Below are 17,654 nucleotides of genomic sequence, written 5' to 3'. Positions count from 1 at the left end.
TGAGGAGCAGATTCAGACTCATGCCAATACGTGGTGCCTCTTGAAATAAGGATTAACTGGACAAAATCGCTGTTCCCGCAGGCTGTGGAACCTTTGCTATGATAACTCCCCACACTAGTAATATAATAATACATGAGACCTACAATCATTTAATTTCTCATTGTGGGTCTCATGTATTTTATCACTGGTGTGGGCTATCTACTGAGACTGGATCTGCTTCTCACATCTACCATGCACTGGGAATATCTCTCGTGCTTATTAGTTATTATTCATAAGAGATGTTTCCAATGCATGGTGGATGTGCCTGTGAGGCGCCATTTGTGAGAAGTAGATCCCGCTTAGCATCTACTGCCTATTGAACAGCTATCACGTTCGGTTAATCCGAATTCCCTCGTGTTTTGGCACTTGCCATGGGCATGGGAGTAATTTGGATTAGTTCATTCTGTATAAAATAATGGCCAGCCCATGTATTTTGTGACTGTCTGGCCAGTATCATTGGTTCCACAGCCTGCTAAATAATTATTGCCGCCCCACATTTTATGACTGGTGACTGGTGTGGGGGCATTATCACTGGATCCTATGGGGGAAAGTGGAAGAAGATCATGTATCATTATCAGGTAATGATGCGATGTAAGTTTAGCAAATTGGCAGTACTGATTACTGAAACACTGTATGCGGCCCTAATTTATACCAGATGACTCTTGTTGCCTTGTTGGTAACAGTCCGGATCTCATGCACTGAAGGATTTTTTATTTTTATGCTAAAAACTCAATGAGAATTTATCAAAATTTGCGGGGATGATTTTTAAGAAAAATCAGCTATGCCTGTGTGCATAGCCTTGCACGTTAAAACGGTGAACCACAGCCTTTGATTTATTGCTGTATATTGAGAAATCGGATCTGCTCCTCACATAGGGTGTCTAACACACACATCCTATCATGCATTGGGAGCATCTCCCGTACTTGTAAGCTATTTTTCACGGGAGATGTTTCCAATGCATGGCGGATGTGCATGTGTTGAAGTGGCGTTAAGCCATTAAAGTGGAGACCAGAGACACAATGCATCGAAGGCCGTGCATGAGGGTTAACTTTGGCTGTTGGGGCCCAACAGCATAGGCTGTTGAGACAATTCCTGGGCTGGACATGTTCTAGGCAGTTCACCTGTTCATGCCCATGCTTTGGTTTTTAGTCAAAATAAATTAAGATGTAGTGACTAATTTACCCATTATCATGGTAATGAGGTATGTCTAGAAATTACCTCAACAGCATAGGCTATTGGCTCCCAACAGTTGAAGTTTTTCCCATGCATAAGGTTTAAATTTTAAAAACCATGAGACTAACACTAGCAGATTTCTCCTTGGTGTTTTTGACCAATCAAACTCAAATGTTGCATTACTTTTGATTTTGATGAATTCTCCTTGGCTAATGTACTAAGAATTAGCACGGGATTCAATCCTCATAAGACTGCTCACAAAGTACTCACAGCCACTTGTAATCATGTATTAGAAATATCTATGTGCTTTTTAAGTTTTTATTCATAAAGAGATATTTCCCATGCATAACTGCAAGTGATTTTGATGATGTCACCATTGGGAGATGTTCCAAATACACGGTGGGGATGGGCTGTGGGACATTGTGGGGCAGAGATATGTACTCTTGAAAAAGGTGTGAGCATGGTCTTAAAAATACTGAATCCCGATTCTATAAATTCTTAAGTTCAGATTGGCGCTCTCATAGAACAGACTCCACTTGCACATCTCACCATGTATTAAGAACATCTTCCTGCAGGGTTGGGATGTGCCGTTGGATGCACGCACGCTGTTCCACAGAGTGCACAGGTAACGTATGTCAGTCTGGGATTCCAATACGAGTCCAGATCTACCTAAAACAATATGTATAAGTAATAATAACACGGGTGAACTAATACTTTTACTTCTGATTTGGTTTTTAAGCTCGTGTTTCTAACTTTGAAAATTTTGGGGATGTTTGGTTTGGTGTCATGTGTCATGTGCTTGTGTGTCGGTTGTGTTTATGCATAGTAAATTGGGCAAAAACAAGTTGTGGCCTTTGTAGGCAGGAAGTGCGATGTAATGGTTATTTATTTTATCTTATTATAATAGGCGCCAACGGAAACGCAACAAAAAAACATGTTCGCTCTGAAGGTGAGTTTAATATTTCTCGGGATTAAAAATGCTTGTGCCGCGTGGCACATAGATGCAAACCACAAATCAAAAACACAACAAAGAAAACCTGAAACATGAGAGTCGGGATCCGCACTCACAGCGCGCCGGCCTCACAGTATGTCTTGGTCGTACATCGGGAATATCTCCCTTATTTATATTTATTATTCATGGGGAGATCATACAAGATGACATGTGGCTGTGAGGCATGTTCCGTAAAGATCAGATCTTAATTAAAAAAAAGGTAAAATACAAAAACCTCCCCTAAAGTTTCTGACAGTTATAAAACCTCTCCTATGACTTCATTTTAACAAATACCTCCCTTCAGCTTTTGAGAAACTCAACAAAAACTTCTTTTCCATTACTTTCCAAGATGAAAAATGTTAGGCTAATGCACTAGTTTTTTTCAAATACCTATTCTACTCTCTCATAAATTATTTTACATACAAAATTACCGAAATAACCCTATTTTAACTCAATAAAAACGTTAAAAAATGATCGTTAAAGGATGTTTTTATCAAGTTAAATTAAGGTCGTTTCAGTAATTTTGTGTGTGAAATAATTTATGAGAGTAGAATGGGAATTTGAAAAAAAAAAACTGATGCATCAGTCTAATGTTTTCCGTTTGGGAAGGTGATGGAAGGCAGGTTTTTGTCAAGTTTCCCAAAAGTTTAGGGGAAGTATTTGTAAAAATGAAACTATAGGAGATGATTTTATGATTGTCAGAAACTTCAGGGGAAACTTTTGCAATTTACCCTAAAAACTTACGGAGATGTTCCTAATACATAACTGTAAATTCTAATGGAACAACATGAAGACAGATTTTATGAAGTCGAAATCCCATATCCGGCTGAATGATACACAATACGTAGGCATTTAGGCAATTACACTTGGATCTTGTTTGGTAGATTGATTGGATAATCCAAGATTATATAAAACTCATTTTTACAGAAGCATCATTTTCTGAAGGATAAAATATAGAAAACCTTCCTTAAAGTTTTTAACAATCATAAAAACCTCCCCTATAAATTATTTTAAACACAAACGGAAAACATTAAACTGCATCGGGTTTTTTTTTTAAATACCCATTCTACTCTTTTATAAATTATTTTACACACATAATTACTGAAATAACCTTGTTTTAACTTGACAAAATATCCTTTAGTTGTTATTTTCTAACGTTTTTGTTGGGTTAAAATAGGGTTATTTTGGTAATTTTGTATGTAAAATAAGTTATAAAAGGGTAGAATGGGTATTTGGAAAAAAACTAGTGCATCGGTCTAACGTTTTCCGTCTTGAAAGGTGGTAAAAGGGAGTTTTCGTCGAGTTCCTCAAAAGTTCAAGGGAGGTATTTGTTAAAATGAAACTATAAGGGAGGTTTTTATGATTACTAGAAACTTTAGGGGAGGTTTTTGTATTTTAACCTCTTTATTTAGGGAGAATGATCGATAACCCAAGGTCAGAATTTGTAGGTTCAAAGTACATTTGGGGAAGGTGCCAGATCGGAATTGATGCCAATTCACGGCTGGGTATGGGTGCATAGAGTGTGGTTTTTGGACCTTGTGAATGTTATAGCTTTGCGGTGGAAATCAGAAATCTGCATTAGGCCTGACCGTACTTTTCCGTTTTATTTATTCATGGAGAGATTATGCAAGAGCCGTGAAGAGGGTGTGTGGATAAGATCCAAAATCACTCAAACAGGAGGGCCACAATCTCATGGTGAGACGTGATGTGTTACATGGATCAGCTACCCACGGAGCACACCCCACAACCTATCTGATCTGTGCATTGGGAACACATCTCATGGTTGTCAGGGGAGATGTTCCTAGTGCACGGAGGTGATGGGCTGTGGGCAGCTAATTCGAACACATATTGATATACAATAGCATAGACCTGGCAAAAAGTTGACCCAACCTGTGAACTAAACCCAACCCAACCCGAAAAAATAGGGTTAGGGTCTCATATTTAGCTACTCGAATGTGAAAATGATCCGACTCGATCCAACTCAAAAAAAGCTGGGTTGGGTTGGGTCATGGGTCAACCCACTGACCCAATTGTCAAGTCTAACCGAGATTATTTATGCATTGTTAGAAGTTTCCACTCTTTAATTTTTTCTATTGTCTTTACTTTTTATTGTTTACTCTTTAAATTGTTAAATGTTCCAAGTTTTTTATTTTATATTTGGAACCTTAAGGTTAATTCTTTTAATTTTGACATTTTTCATATAACTTTTCTTTATTTTTTTTAAATTTCAATTATTTTTTGGATGACCCGAATTTACCCATGGGTCAACCCTAACCCGAATTTAAAGTTAGGGATTAGCATTTGATAACCCAACCCAAAACTCAAACCCACCCGAAATCAACCGAAAGTACTTTGGCCCAACCTGAACCTGACCCACCCAGCCCAATTGCCAGGTCTACAATAGCATGTTACCAAAATAGTTTAGATTTGCTCTCAACACCATCCCGATAAATCTATTACAGTTACACATCAGAAATATCTCCCCATAATGATAGAGTCCAAATTTGTTCCTCAAACCAAATTCACAATATATCGTAACCGCACATTGGAAACATATTTTATACTTGTATGTTATTTAGGAGAGATGTTCTTAACACATGTGGGATATGATGTGAGATTGGTAATAACAACTCCCATGAATGGTAACAAACAACAATGGGAGATGTTCCTAATGTGCGGCTAAAATGTGTTGTAAAGAGCATTTACGAATAGATCTAGACTCTGATTTGTGCTCTCTGAGGAGTAAATCCTAATTCTGCCCAGTTCAAATCTAATGAAGGAAGATTTGGCCCGACCTTGTAATTACACATGTGGAAAAGGCAACAGCTCGGCGCAATAGTGCGCCCAAGGTGCGAGCACCATAGGGAGGAACTAGCAGTCCGAACTCCCTACTAGGAGCCTGAACTCCCTACTAAGAGCCCGAACTCCCCACAAGGAGCCCGAACTCTTTCTTAGGCCCCGATCCAAACACAAAGGGTTGTAACCCAAATTGGCCTGGCCCATGGCAGTTCGGGACACACCTCTATCCGAAGTCAAGACTTCACCTCGCTCACTACTCTAGCACTTTGCCCCCCGGACGCCAAACTTAACAACCATACCATGCCTGACACCGAGGAAGTTCGTATCCAGGGGCGGCGCACCTGATTGACTTGGGATTTGACGCTTGACAGCCGCACTTCAAACGGCCCCCTACCACCGCCACCTGCCTCCGCCATCTCTAGTTACAGAGACGACTCCAACAAGGAGTAGTGGCAGTTCTGTCCCAGCAGAAGGGGTGACACCCTGGCAGAAGCACAGAAGTAATCATACCCAACTTAATAGAAGCCTCAGAGTGAGTGCGCGAAGTGGTTATAAAAGGCCCCCTACCCCAACAACAAGGTATGCGAACTTTGCGCCATCTGGTTTTATCTTGTTTTTGAGAGAATACTAAATTGAGCTTTGGAGCAATCTCATCGGGTTCCCCCCAAAGTTCCTTCATCTTCTCCGTTTCAGGCCCCCGTTGCTCCAATCAGAGGCAAGGTCGTTGACAGCTAAGACCGACTGAATTGCGCACCATCAAAATCTATTCCTCCCAAAAGCACTCCTCACGTCGACCTCACAACATGTATCGACACATAAGAAACATCTCCCAAGTCGAGTTGCATGTTATTATCCCAATTCGAGTTGGGATCAACTCTGGTCGAATTGGGATCTCATGCCAATAAAATACCTTCCAACACCCTACCAACATGATCTCCGCACATTTCGGTGTTGGAATGTATTTTGTTGGTAGAAGATCCGGACTCGCTTTGATGTCTGAAACCTTGTACAGCTGACAAGTTGTACGGGCCCCACGCTCCCAGGGCCGTATTATACGATGTTTCTTTTTTTTTTTTTTTCTGGCAAGCGAGAAATCTCCTACCACCAGTCACCACGAGTTACTCCTTGAATTAAACGTAATCATGTACGGTGTAAAGTGTTAAGACGACGACCAAAGCGGTAGAGTCCAGATGTTTCTTTTTTTTCTTCGTCGGTCTTCCTTTTTCCAATAGACTTCGCGACTCCAGTAAGCGAACGTCAGAAGATTCAGAACTACAGCCGTCTGTTTGGCGGGTGTCTCCGTTCTTTCCTACCAAGGAATTATCCACTAAGCTGAGGACTTGGTTACTTTTATTTCGATCCTTGCCTTTGTCTTTCATCACTGCAAATCATTTAAAAGCTGAGGAAAAGGTAATTCGCTTCAGATTCCTGTTAGCAGATTTCGGCCAATGATTCCATCCAATCATTTAATTTCTGTTTTTGGATTTCTGGTCAGAAACTGGTTTATCGGATTCAAATTCATATTTTGTAAATTTACTTTTTTGACTATATTTAATTGTACACGCGAATGATATAAATTTCTATGTGGAGATTCTGTTTGTATTCTGAATTTCTTCTCTATACAAAATTCTAGTTGCTTCACTCATCCTCTCCCTTTCTGAATCTTTGATCCGAATAGATTATATTAGAGCCAGCTCTTCTTAACGAGTGACGAACGGAGGTTCGTAATTTTAGCCTTTTAGGTAGAATTTCCACTGTTTTTGTTATTAACTATTATTTTTTTTTAATAATTAAAACGTCTACAGCAAACTGGAGTTAGTTTCATGTTCTTGTTTTGGACGTGGGAGTTTTTCTTTTATTTGATCCCTGATAAAACTCATCTACTCTAGAACTCTGCACTGTCATGTTCTTCATAATTTTGATCTTCTTGTTTGCGTTTTATATTGGCATTTGGCGAGCTATTAGTTTAGCATTCTCTTTACTTACTGCTTTCCCCCCATTCTACAAAGGTGTGGTTGCTTGAAATACTGGTAGATGTGTTAGGAAAGACTCTGCCATGGAAGACCAATGTCATTATTCTTTGTCTCGGGATGCTGTGCACAGGATTGATGGTTGATTTAGTGTTGCAGTTTTAGTCCTAGGTTGAACCTTTTTCGGCATGCGGGGTCGTCAAACTTCATGGGAAGCTTACTCGATGTACAAGCGGATGCCGTCGAGAGACTATACGAATTCAGCAGACAGAGTAGAAAATCCAGGTGCTTGTAATTTCTCGTTTCTTAACACCATTAATGGTTCTTTCCCTTCACTGTTTTTGATCTGCCCACTGTATAAAAAAGAAAAAGGTCGAGATTCCACATCATTTTATTGTGGTGCTTCCATTTTTTTGCCTGTATTATAGATTGCAGAAAATAATTATCGTTCACCAAGTTTATCATTTCAGTGATAGACTTGAGAATCTAGGAGTCAATTGTGATTCTTTGGTGATGTAGCACTAAAGTGCCTCCTGGGATATCTCTTCTCTCTCCCTCTCCCTCTCCCTCTCTCACTCTCTCTCTTTTTATTTATGTTGAAGTAGTTTCTTAATGATATTTAGCTTTTTCTTATTCATGTGTTGGGGTTATTCTTGAAAAGTAGCAAACGTATTGGAGAAGTGGTTGCTTCCCCACAGAAAAGTAGAGTTTGGATTTAGATCTGTATATGTTTAGTTTGGGATGATACATGACTAAATTTTTCTATTTTTTAGCTCATTTGCAGAATGGTATGGAGCCAGAAGCTACAAACCCTTCCTGGAAGCTCTCTTTGCCACATGTACTTGTGGCAACCATCTCTTCATTCTTATTTGGCTACCATCTTGGGTCTGTTGAGCATGTTCACAACCTCAGTTATCATCTTTTGAATTTTATATTCTAGTTTTTTATTTGTGGTTTTAATTCTTCTTCTAAGAATCGTTAAATTGGTGGTGTTTGGTTTTGCTAAATACAGTGTAGTTAATGAACCACTTGAAAGCATTGCTGTGGATCTTAATTTTGGTGGTAATACCCTGGCTGAAGGTACTTACTGCAATGAATCTGTATTGTTTGCTTACTGGGTTTTTATTTGCATTCAGGTTTCTGTTTCAGTGGTCTGTTTTAAAAGTTTATCTACTCTCTGTTAAATAAAGGTCTAGTTGTGAGTACATGTTTGGGTGGTGCCTTTGTTGGATCTCTACTCAGTGGTTGGGTTGCTGATGGTGTTGGGCGCCGCAGGGCCTTCCAGATTAGTGCTTTGCCAATGATAGTTGGGGCTTCTCTGAGGTATAATTGTGAACTGACAAATAAAAATGCACTTTTTCTTTAGTTTTTTTATATAGGTTATACTTGTGGTTTTTGTTTAGTAAGAACTAAATGGAGATTTATTTGATAACTGGAAAATGCATTTATTTTTATTCCAAAATATGTCGTTTTAGATTTCTTGTTTGTGCATCTTTGCACTTGTTTACTTGTGGAGTTCCTACACCTCTTAGTGGGTGAAGCTTAGGGCCATATGTCAAATCTTCCTTAGAAGTCTTATTGATATTACTGCATTTTTTTTTTTATCTTTGTTGAGTGTCATTTTTCCTTTTTTTTCGGTAGTTGGCTTCATTTGTCCATCTGTACCTACTAGTGGTGAAGTATAGTAGTTTTTCTCTTTGTATTATACTTGTTTTGGCAGGACATCTAGGAATAGTATTGCATGGACTCTCCTAAAGTGATGGCATCTTCGTGTCTGATGCATGTCAAATTCTGAAAGTCCATGGATTGTTGAGGGGCACTTATACATGACATTTCCTTCTTATCTCATAGCTTATTTTACCTAAATGAATGCAAAATGGAGAATATCCATCTCTCATGGCATCATTATCATCCATGCCTTATCCCAACTATATGGGGTCAGCTACATGAATCCAGTTTCGCCAATCTGTTTTATTTAAAGCCATATCCACTGTTAAATTATCAGTGCTTAAATCATTTCTTACTACTTTTACCCATGTCCTTTTTGGTTTACCCTGAGCTACTAGCCCCTTCAATGCGTAACAAATCACTTCTTCTAACTGGCGCAGTTGGTGGTCTTCTATGCACATGACCAAACCATCTTAATCTACTCTTGCTTATTTTGTCACCTATTGAAGTTACTTCTAGGTTCCTATGGATAACTTCATTCCTAATCCTATCCTTTCTAGTTTTTCCACTCATCTATCTTAGCATTTGCATTTCTACCACTGAATATCCATCTTTCATATCAAACATTATTTAGTAACGAAGACAACATTGTAGATCCCTTTGTTGGTGTATAACGTTAGAATTTTTTTCGAGGAAAATGTAACATATATTAAGAGGAACACATGTACATGAGGGGATGTACAGCTAAAACAAATAAACAAAGAGCCCCAAAAAACAGAAAATCAGGACATCACACTATTGCTATACAATTCATTTCTGTGCACCCCAGCCTTAGCTAAACTATCAATGACAGAATTCAATTCTCTTGGGATCCAACGAAGAGAAGAGCAAGATAATGAGCTTCAATAAGAAAGTGACTAAGTCTCCACAGCCCTCTATCCTGAGTCCCTAACCAGTTTATGACAATGGCTGGATCTCCCTACACCAAGAGTGGAGATATGCCAAGCTGAAAAGACCCGTAGAGCTGCTAGAACTTCTGCTTTCACAATATTGGCGATTCAAGTTGGACCACTGAAGGCCCACAGAACCTCTCCCTATGAAAACAAAATGCCACCATTGCTTGTGGGCCCTGGGTTGTCAAAAGAGCTTCCATAGAAAAGGAAGATGAACTTCAGTCCAACTTGCAATGGTATATAATGTTAGAATGCAAAAGTTATAAACCACTTTAATGTCAGCTTGAGAAAGAGAGAGAGAGCAGAGAGAGACAAAAGTCCAGATCTGTCAGGGTTGATCAATCTGATCGAACTAACCCAGAAAAGATGTATTTATATTAAAATTATGTGAATAGACAAGACTGTCCTTACAAAGAGAATAAAAAGATCTGTACACTAAAGTACACACCTATTATTGTACAAGAAAGAAAAAATAAAGTACAGAACAATAGAATTACAGAACTACCCTTCATTAGTTCTTCTACACTCCCCCTCAAACTGATGTTGAGGTAGAAGCATCAGTTTATCAACAAGGAAATTATATCGGGCTTTGGTGAAGAGATCCGCAAGCTGTAGACCAGATGAAACATGTCGGAGAGAGATGTGACCCGCATGAAGAAGGTCACGAATGAAGTGACAATCCACCTCAGTATGTTTAGTTCTCTCATGAAATATAGGATTGGTTGCAGATGCAAATCAGTCCTCAAATATTAGGTGTAAATTTAAAGATTAGAAGAAAAAGGAAGAACAGCAATACAAGAGAAGAAGATGGCGAAAAGAGAAGGAAGAAGAAGAAGAAATCGAATCATCTCTCCTTTCTCCTCTAACCCTTTTTTATTAAGAATTAAAGTTAGAGTAATGACAAGTATGTCCTTAAGTGGGCGGCTAGCTAGGTAGTAATATAAAGAGATTAAACAAAAAAGAAATAACAGACCCATTAAGGGAGGCCCATTAGCCAACACTAAAAGAAAAGATATTACAAGAGAAGATACTAGGGCCCATTCGGTGCAATCTCTTTACACTCCCCCTCAAGCTGAGCATAGATGTCAATCATGCCCAACTTGCTTATATAGTGTGTCATTTTCCCTCTTGGAACTCCCTTGGTCAAGATATCAGCCAATTGCTCGTCTGATGTGATGAATGGCAAACAAACTTCTCCTGGGGAAACTCTTTCCCTTATAAAATGTCTATCAACCTCAATGTGCTTAGTTCTGTCATGTTGAACAGGATTATGTGCAATGTTGATAGCTGCTTGGTTGTCATAGTAGAGCATCATTGGCTTCTCGTAGTCAATCCCCAATTCTTCTAGAAGGGATTGTAGCCACAGTAATTCTGACACACCATGTGCCATTGCCCTGTATTCTGCTTCAGCTGAGGATCTAGCAACTACAGACTATTTCTTACTCCTCCATTACCCAATGTTCCCAGTGACCAGAGCACAATAACCTGAGGTGGATCTTCTATCATCAATACATCCTGCCCAATCAGCATCAGTGAAAGCTTCCAGCTTCATATGTCCATGTTTAGCAAATAGAATACCTTTCCTTGGAGTACTTTTCAAGTAACACAGAACCCTTTCTGCAGCAGCTAAATGAGTATCTCTGGGAGAATGCATAAACTGACTAATAACACTTACTGCATAGGAAATATCTAGCTAAGTCATGCAAAGATATAACAACTTCCCAAGCAGTCTCTGAAACATCCCCTTATCAGTTAAAAGCTCACCATCTGTAGCAGAAAGCTTATGATTAGGATCAATAGTAGTGGAGATTGGTTTAGCTCCAAGTTTACCAGTTTCAGCAAGGAGGTCAAGGACATATTTACACTGAGAAATGAAGATACCATCCTTAGATCTAGCAACTTCAATGCTCAAAAAATACCGAAGATCTCCCAAATCCTTGATCTCAAATTCAGAGTTGAGAAATCCTTTTAGTTTACTGATCTCTTCAGTGTCATTACCCGTGACCACAATATCGTCAACATAAACTATCAAGAAGGTCACTAGAGAGCCATTTCTCTTCAAGAACAAAGTATGATCAGATTGAGTTTGTGTGTAGCCAAAGGAGACAAGAGCAGCCCTATACCTTTCAAACCAAGCCCGAGGAGACTGTTTGAGACCATAAATAGATTTCTGTAGTTTACACACCTTGCCTTGCATTTCCGTCCCATACACCCCTGGAGGCAGAGACATATAGACCTCTTCATGCAGGTCTCCATTCAAGGCCAGTCAAAAGTAGCGGCTAGAGATAACCTAACCTTGAGTAAGGCCATCTTAGCTACAGGAGCAAATGTCTCAAGATAGTCAATACCATACATTTGAGTGTTGCCCTTAGCAACCAACCTAGCCTTAAACCTCTCAATAGAGCCATCAGAGTGATATTTAATGATAAACACCCATTTATAACCCACTAGTTCCTTCCCTTCAGGCAAGTCAACAATATCTCAGGTATCGTTCTTATGCAAAGCATCCAGTTCAGCCATCATAGCATCCCTCCATTCAGCTTGAGATAAGGCTTCCAGTACGGACCTGGGTATCACATGAGAAACAGATGCAAGAAAAGAGTAGTAGGAAGGAGAGAGAAGGCTGTAAGACAGGTGTTTGGAGATACAATGGGCTGTACACTTCCGTTTGCCCTTGCGGAGAGCAATAGGAAGGTCAAGGTCTGGGAAAGCTGTAGATGGGTCAGAAGAAGGCTGACCTGTTACCTCAGGAATGATGGGAGGAGCAAGAGGCTCTTCTGAAGGAGTGGAAACAACCTGCCAATGTCTGAATCTCTGCCTTTGGTACCACCTTTGGAGAACAGGAGGAGGAGGAATTATAGGAGAATGAGGTGGAGGAGGAGTAGGAATATCGGAGGTAGGTCCAGTGGTAGAAGTGGACACCTCGTGATAGGACTCAAGAGGAATGGGAAGAGGAATAGCTGGAGACATAGCAAAGGGCTCTTCAGATTTCTCCCCCTCAGGAGGAATGCTAAAGAAAGGAGTCAACTCAACAAAGGTGACATCCCGAGATACAAAACGGGTGCCATGAACTGGATCAAAACAGCAATATCCCTTCTGTGTGGAAGCATATCCCAAAAAACACATTTATGAGCCTTAGGTTCAAAATTGTGCCTTTGATGGCTGTGAATATGCACATAGAAAGTGCACCCAAAAACACGGAGAGGAAGAGAAAAGATATCCTCATCCGAGAAGAGAAGGCTAAAGGGGGTTTTAAAGTCAAGGACCCGGGAGGGCATATGGTTGATAAAAAAAGTAGCAGTAAAAACAACATCTCCCCAAAATTTTATAGGAACATGGGATGCAAACAAGAGGGATCTGGCAACTTCAACCACATGTCTGTTCTTCCTTTCTGCCACCCTGTTTTGTTGTGGAGTGTAGGGACAAGAACTTTGATGAATAACCCCAAAAGTTTCAGTTGAAAAACAACCCACTTGATGTATGAAACTGTTTGAGATTAGATGCAAACCAGAAAATGAACAAACAAGAGAGGAAGAGAAGAGAGAGCTGGCGGCAATGAGTGTTAGAGAGTAAGAGGTTCGAACATAACCTCTCTCTAACACTCTAAACATCTTATTAATAAGTTAATCTTTGACAAATTACAGAGAGGCCCTTGAGTGAGCAGGAAAATACAAAAAACAGAATATTACAGAGTATGGGCCCAGAATAAGGCCCACAACAGAGAGAAACATAACATAACATGAAATGACAGTCTATGGGCCATTCGGCCCATCTTCTCTACACTCCCCCTCAAGCTGAGCATAGATGTTAATCATGCCCAGCTTGCCAGTGTCATGTTGAAGCCTTGCCTTGGAAATGCCCTTGGTGAGAAAATCTGCCAGTTGTCCTTCAGAAGTAATGAATGGAAGACACACTTCACCGGAGGAGACTCTTTCACGAATAAAGTGTCTATCAACCTCAATATGTTTGGTTCTATCATGTTGTACCGGGTTGTGAGCAATGTTGATGGCAGCCTGATTATCACAGTACAACATCATGGGTTTGTCATGATCTACCCCAAGTTCTTCCATTAAGGACCTTAGCCACAATAATTCCGAGACTCCATGTGCCATGGCTCTATATTCTGCTTCTGCGAAGGATCGAGCCACAACTGTTTGTTTCTTACTCCTCCAAGAGACAACATTACCAGCCACCAGACTGCAATACCCTGAAGTAGATCTTCTATCATCAATATTTCCAGCCCAATCAGAATCAGTATAGGCTTCAAGTTTCAGATGACCATGTTTGGCAAATAGAATTCCTTTTCCTGGAGAGCCTTTCAGATAGCACAAAATCCGTTCTGCTGCTGCCATATGGGTATCTCTAGGAGCATGCATGAACTGGCTAATGCAACTGACAGCATACGCGATATCTGGCCTAGTCATGCACAGGTACAAAAGCTTCCCAAGAAGTCTCTAAAAGACCCCTTTGTCTTCCAACAAAGTTCCATCCGAAGCTGAAAGTTTGTGACTCATATCAATAGGAGTTGCAGCTGGTCTTGCACCCAATTTTCCAGTTTCAGACAACAAATCAAGGACATATTTCCTCTGGGAAATAAGAATCCCATCCCTGGATCTGGCAACTTCTATGCCAAGGAAATATCTCAACTCCCCCAGATCCTCAATCTCAAATTCTGTACGGAGGAAAGACTTAAGGCCCAGAATGCCAGAGGCATCATCACCAGTCACTATAATGTCATCAACATACACAATGAGATACACTGCTAGAGACCCACTTTTCTTCACAAAAAGAGTATGATCTGACTGTGTCTGAACATAGCCAAATTTAACAAGTGCAGCTCTAAATCTCTCAAACCAGGCTCTAGGAGATTGTTTGAGGCCATAAAGAGATTTCTTCAGTTTACATACCTTTCCTTGCATATCTTTCCCATACATTCCTGGAGGAAGACACATGTAGACCTCCTCATGTAAGTCACCATTCAGAAATGCATTCTTTACATCTAACTGATAGAGAGGCCAATCAAAGTGAGCTGCCAGAGATAAAAGAACCCTCACAGATGTCATCTTAGCAACAGGGGCAAAAGTCTCCAGATAGTCAATCCCATATGTCTGTGTGTAGCCCTTTGCAACAAGTCTGGCCTTGTACCTCTCAATAGTCCCATCTGCCCTGTATTTAATGGTAAAAACCCACTTGCATCCAACTGGATCCTTCCTTTCAGGCAAATCCACCACCTCCCAAGTACCATTTTCATGTAGAGCATCCATTTCAGCCTGCATGGCATCTCTCCATTCTGAAATCCCAAGAGCTTCTGATACAGACCTAGGAATGGGGTTAGAAGCAACTGAAGAGAGGTAGGCACAATATGAAGGGGAAAGTAGGTCATAAGAAAGGTGTTTGGAAATGCAGTGTGCAGTACACTTCCGCTTTCCTTTCCTAACAGCAATGGGGACATCAAGATCTGGGAAGGGGGATTCCAAGGGAGCTGAAGCAATACCTGTTATCTCATCTGTGATTGGGAGGGTATGAGCCTCATCTGTTGTAAGGGAAACCACTTGCTCATTCCTGGATCTCTGCCTTTGATACACTTTGGGATTATGGGTAGGACGAGGAGGTAAAGAAATAGGAGCACTAGGACAAGAGGAATGAAGTGGCTGATCCTCCTTTGATTCATTTTGTGAGGATACAGATTTGTCAAGAGACTGAACTGGGACAGGAAGGGGAAGAGCAAAAACTTGTGACAGACTCTCCCCCTGTTGACAATGTCCTTCCTGAGAGGAACCAAAAAAAGGAGAAAGTTCATCAAAGGTAACATCCATAGAGACATGTCTGGTGCCAGTCTTTGGATCAAAACAACAATAACCCTTTTGTGTGGGGGAGTAACTGAGGAAGATGCATTTGTGGGCTTTTGGTTCAAACTTGTGTCTCTGCACACTTGGAATGTGAACATAACAGGTACAACCAAACACACGAAGAGGAATTGGGAAGAGATCCTTATCTGGATGAAGAAGACTGAAGGGGGATTTAAACCCTAAAACCCTAGATGGCATACGGTTTATGAGATAGGTAGCAGTAAGTACAGAATCACCCCAAAATCTTGTGGGAACATGTGAGGCAAATAAAAGGCTCCTTGCAACTTCAACAATATGTCTATTTTTTCTCTCAGCAACTCCATTTTGTTCAGGGGTTCTAACACAGGAGCTTTGGTGAATAACCCCCATGTCAGAGAGATACAAGGATAAGCTCTTCTCAAAATACTCTTTTGCATTGTCAGATCTGAAAACCTTAATTCTGGTACCAAATTGAGTCAAAACAAGCTCATGAAATTGCCTCACAAGTCTCGGGACTTCGTCTCGGGATTTCATTAAGTATATCCAAGTGAATCTAGAAAAGTCATCAATGAACAGGATAAAGTATTTGTAGCCCCCCATAGAGGATAAGTGGTAAGGCCCCCACACATCAGAGTGTACAATATGAAAAAGAAAAGAGGATCTTTTATTGCTCACAGGGTAATTTTTTCTACAATGCTTTGACAACTGACATGACTCACAATTGAGACTGGACACACTGACTCCCTTAAACAGTTTGGGAAGCAAATGACTTAAAGCAGAAAAAGGTAAATGACCCAACTGACAATGACTCAACATAATTTGACTGACTGACTCTGAAGAAGTAGAACCAAAAGCAACATTCTTGGGATGATCAAAGCATTGGCCAGGGGTGTCGAGCAAGTATATTCCATTCGCTTCATGGCCACTCCCAATCACCTTCCGAGACTTCAGGTCCTGAAACACACAGTGAGAAGGGAAAAAGGTTACACAACAATTCAATGACTTGGTCAAGCTACTTACAGATAACAAGTTGGTATTTAACTTAGGTACATGAAGAGTGGAAGATAAAAGTAAAGAGCCTGTAGGCTTGACAGTTCCCTTGCCAGAAATGGGGGCAAGAGAACCATCAGTTAAGGTGATTTTGTCACGACCAGGAAGCAAATCATATGACACAAACAAAGTGGAAAGGTTGGTCATGTGATCAGAAGCACCTGAGTCAATGATCCAAGGGGTCTTGGGATTACCTGAGGTAGATGCATGGTTAGCAGAAGCCCTTATACCTGATTGAGCAAATGCAGAGGTGGCTGGACTTCCAGAAGGGTTGGATGATGAAGTTACACCTTCAAGCTGGCTGATCATCCTTCCAAACTTCTCATAATCAGCTTTCATGGCTTCCAATTGTGCACTTGCAGACTCAAACTCTGTATCTGTACTTGTGGCTGTATGTGCACTTCCTGTCTTTCTACTGTCATTCTTCTTCTGGAATCGGATAGGGACAAGACTGGGATGCAATTTCCAGCACTTGTCCTTAGTGTGTTTCGGCTTCTTGCAATATTCACACACCACCTCCTTCTTTCCTGTGCCACTGGGGGCTCCTGTAACCCCTTTGGGTTTGATTCCCATATTTGCAAAATGATCATTGATACTGACCCCTTGAACCTGCACTTGCCTCCTGCTTTCTTCACTGCTGACCAAAGCATATGCTTGAGACAATGAAACATCTTCCTTGGACAAGATGTTTTGCTTTGTAATGTCATATTCAGAATTCAGCCCTGTCAAGAACTCAAAGACCCTATTCCTTTCAACCAATTTCCTATATGTTTCAGCATCCTTAGGGGTATCCCATGTCACGGCCTCTATCAAATCAATCTCTTGCCATATAGATTTTAGGGCTGAGAAGTATGCTGCAAGTGACTTCTCCCCCTGTCTTAAATTCTTCACATCACTTCTCAGTTTGTAAGCTCTGGCAACATTCAACTTCTGGGAGTAAGTTTCTGCAACACTATCCCAGATTTCTTTAGCCGAGTTCATCCACAGATAATGCTGACTAATCTGTGGCTGCATTGAGTTCACAAGCCACCCAATCATTGTGTAGTTTTCTTGTACCCATCTCTCATAAGATGGATCATCCTCTGGAGGAGCTTTCTTGCTCCCAGAAATAAAACCCCATTTTCCTTTGCTACAAATGTGGATTTTCACTGATTGTGACCAAGCCAAGTAGTTGGTCCCATCA

The 17,654-nt window shown here is 40.5% G+C and overlaps 1 protein-coding gene across 10 annotated transcripts in view; it reads left to right on the top strand.

The window, feature by feature from the left end:
- Window positions 1–5,973: 5,973 nt before the first annotated feature.
- Window positions 5,974–17,654, top strand: part of LOC148869115 (putative plastidic glucose transporter 2) — a 34,522-nt gene continuing 22,841 nt past the window's right edge. The window contains exons 1-5 of one of the 10 annotated variants that reach the window (XM_088970889.1): window positions 5,974–6,412; window positions 7,132–7,257; window positions 7,746–7,857; window positions 7,985–8,052; window positions 8,163–8,295. In XM_088970889.1, the coding sequence (XP_088827015.1) occupies window positions 7,161–7,257; window positions 7,746–7,857; window positions 7,985–8,052; window positions 8,163–8,295 (410 nt within the window). In that variant the 5' untranslated portion in view covers window positions 5,974–6,412; window positions 7,132–7,160. Of the gene's footprint in view, window positions 6,413–6,680; window positions 7,258–7,745; window positions 7,858–7,984; window positions 8,053–8,162; window positions 8,296–17,654 lie in introns of all 10 variants that reach the window. The other 9 variants (XM_088970890.1, XM_088970894.1, XM_088970899.1 and 6 more) reach the window with 9 other exon arrangements.

Source organism: Nelumbo lutea, chromosome 2, assembly GCF_056320005.1.
Source record: "Nelumbo lutea isolate HS-2025 chromosome 2, American lotus-T2T, whole genome shotgun sequence".
NCBI classification, from domain to species: Eukaryota; Viridiplantae; Streptophyta; class Magnoliopsida; order Proteales; family Nelumbonaceae; genus Nelumbo; species Nelumbo lutea.
Note: the sequence above shows the minus strand (reverse complement) of the source record. Positions and strands in the feature narration are given on the sequence as shown.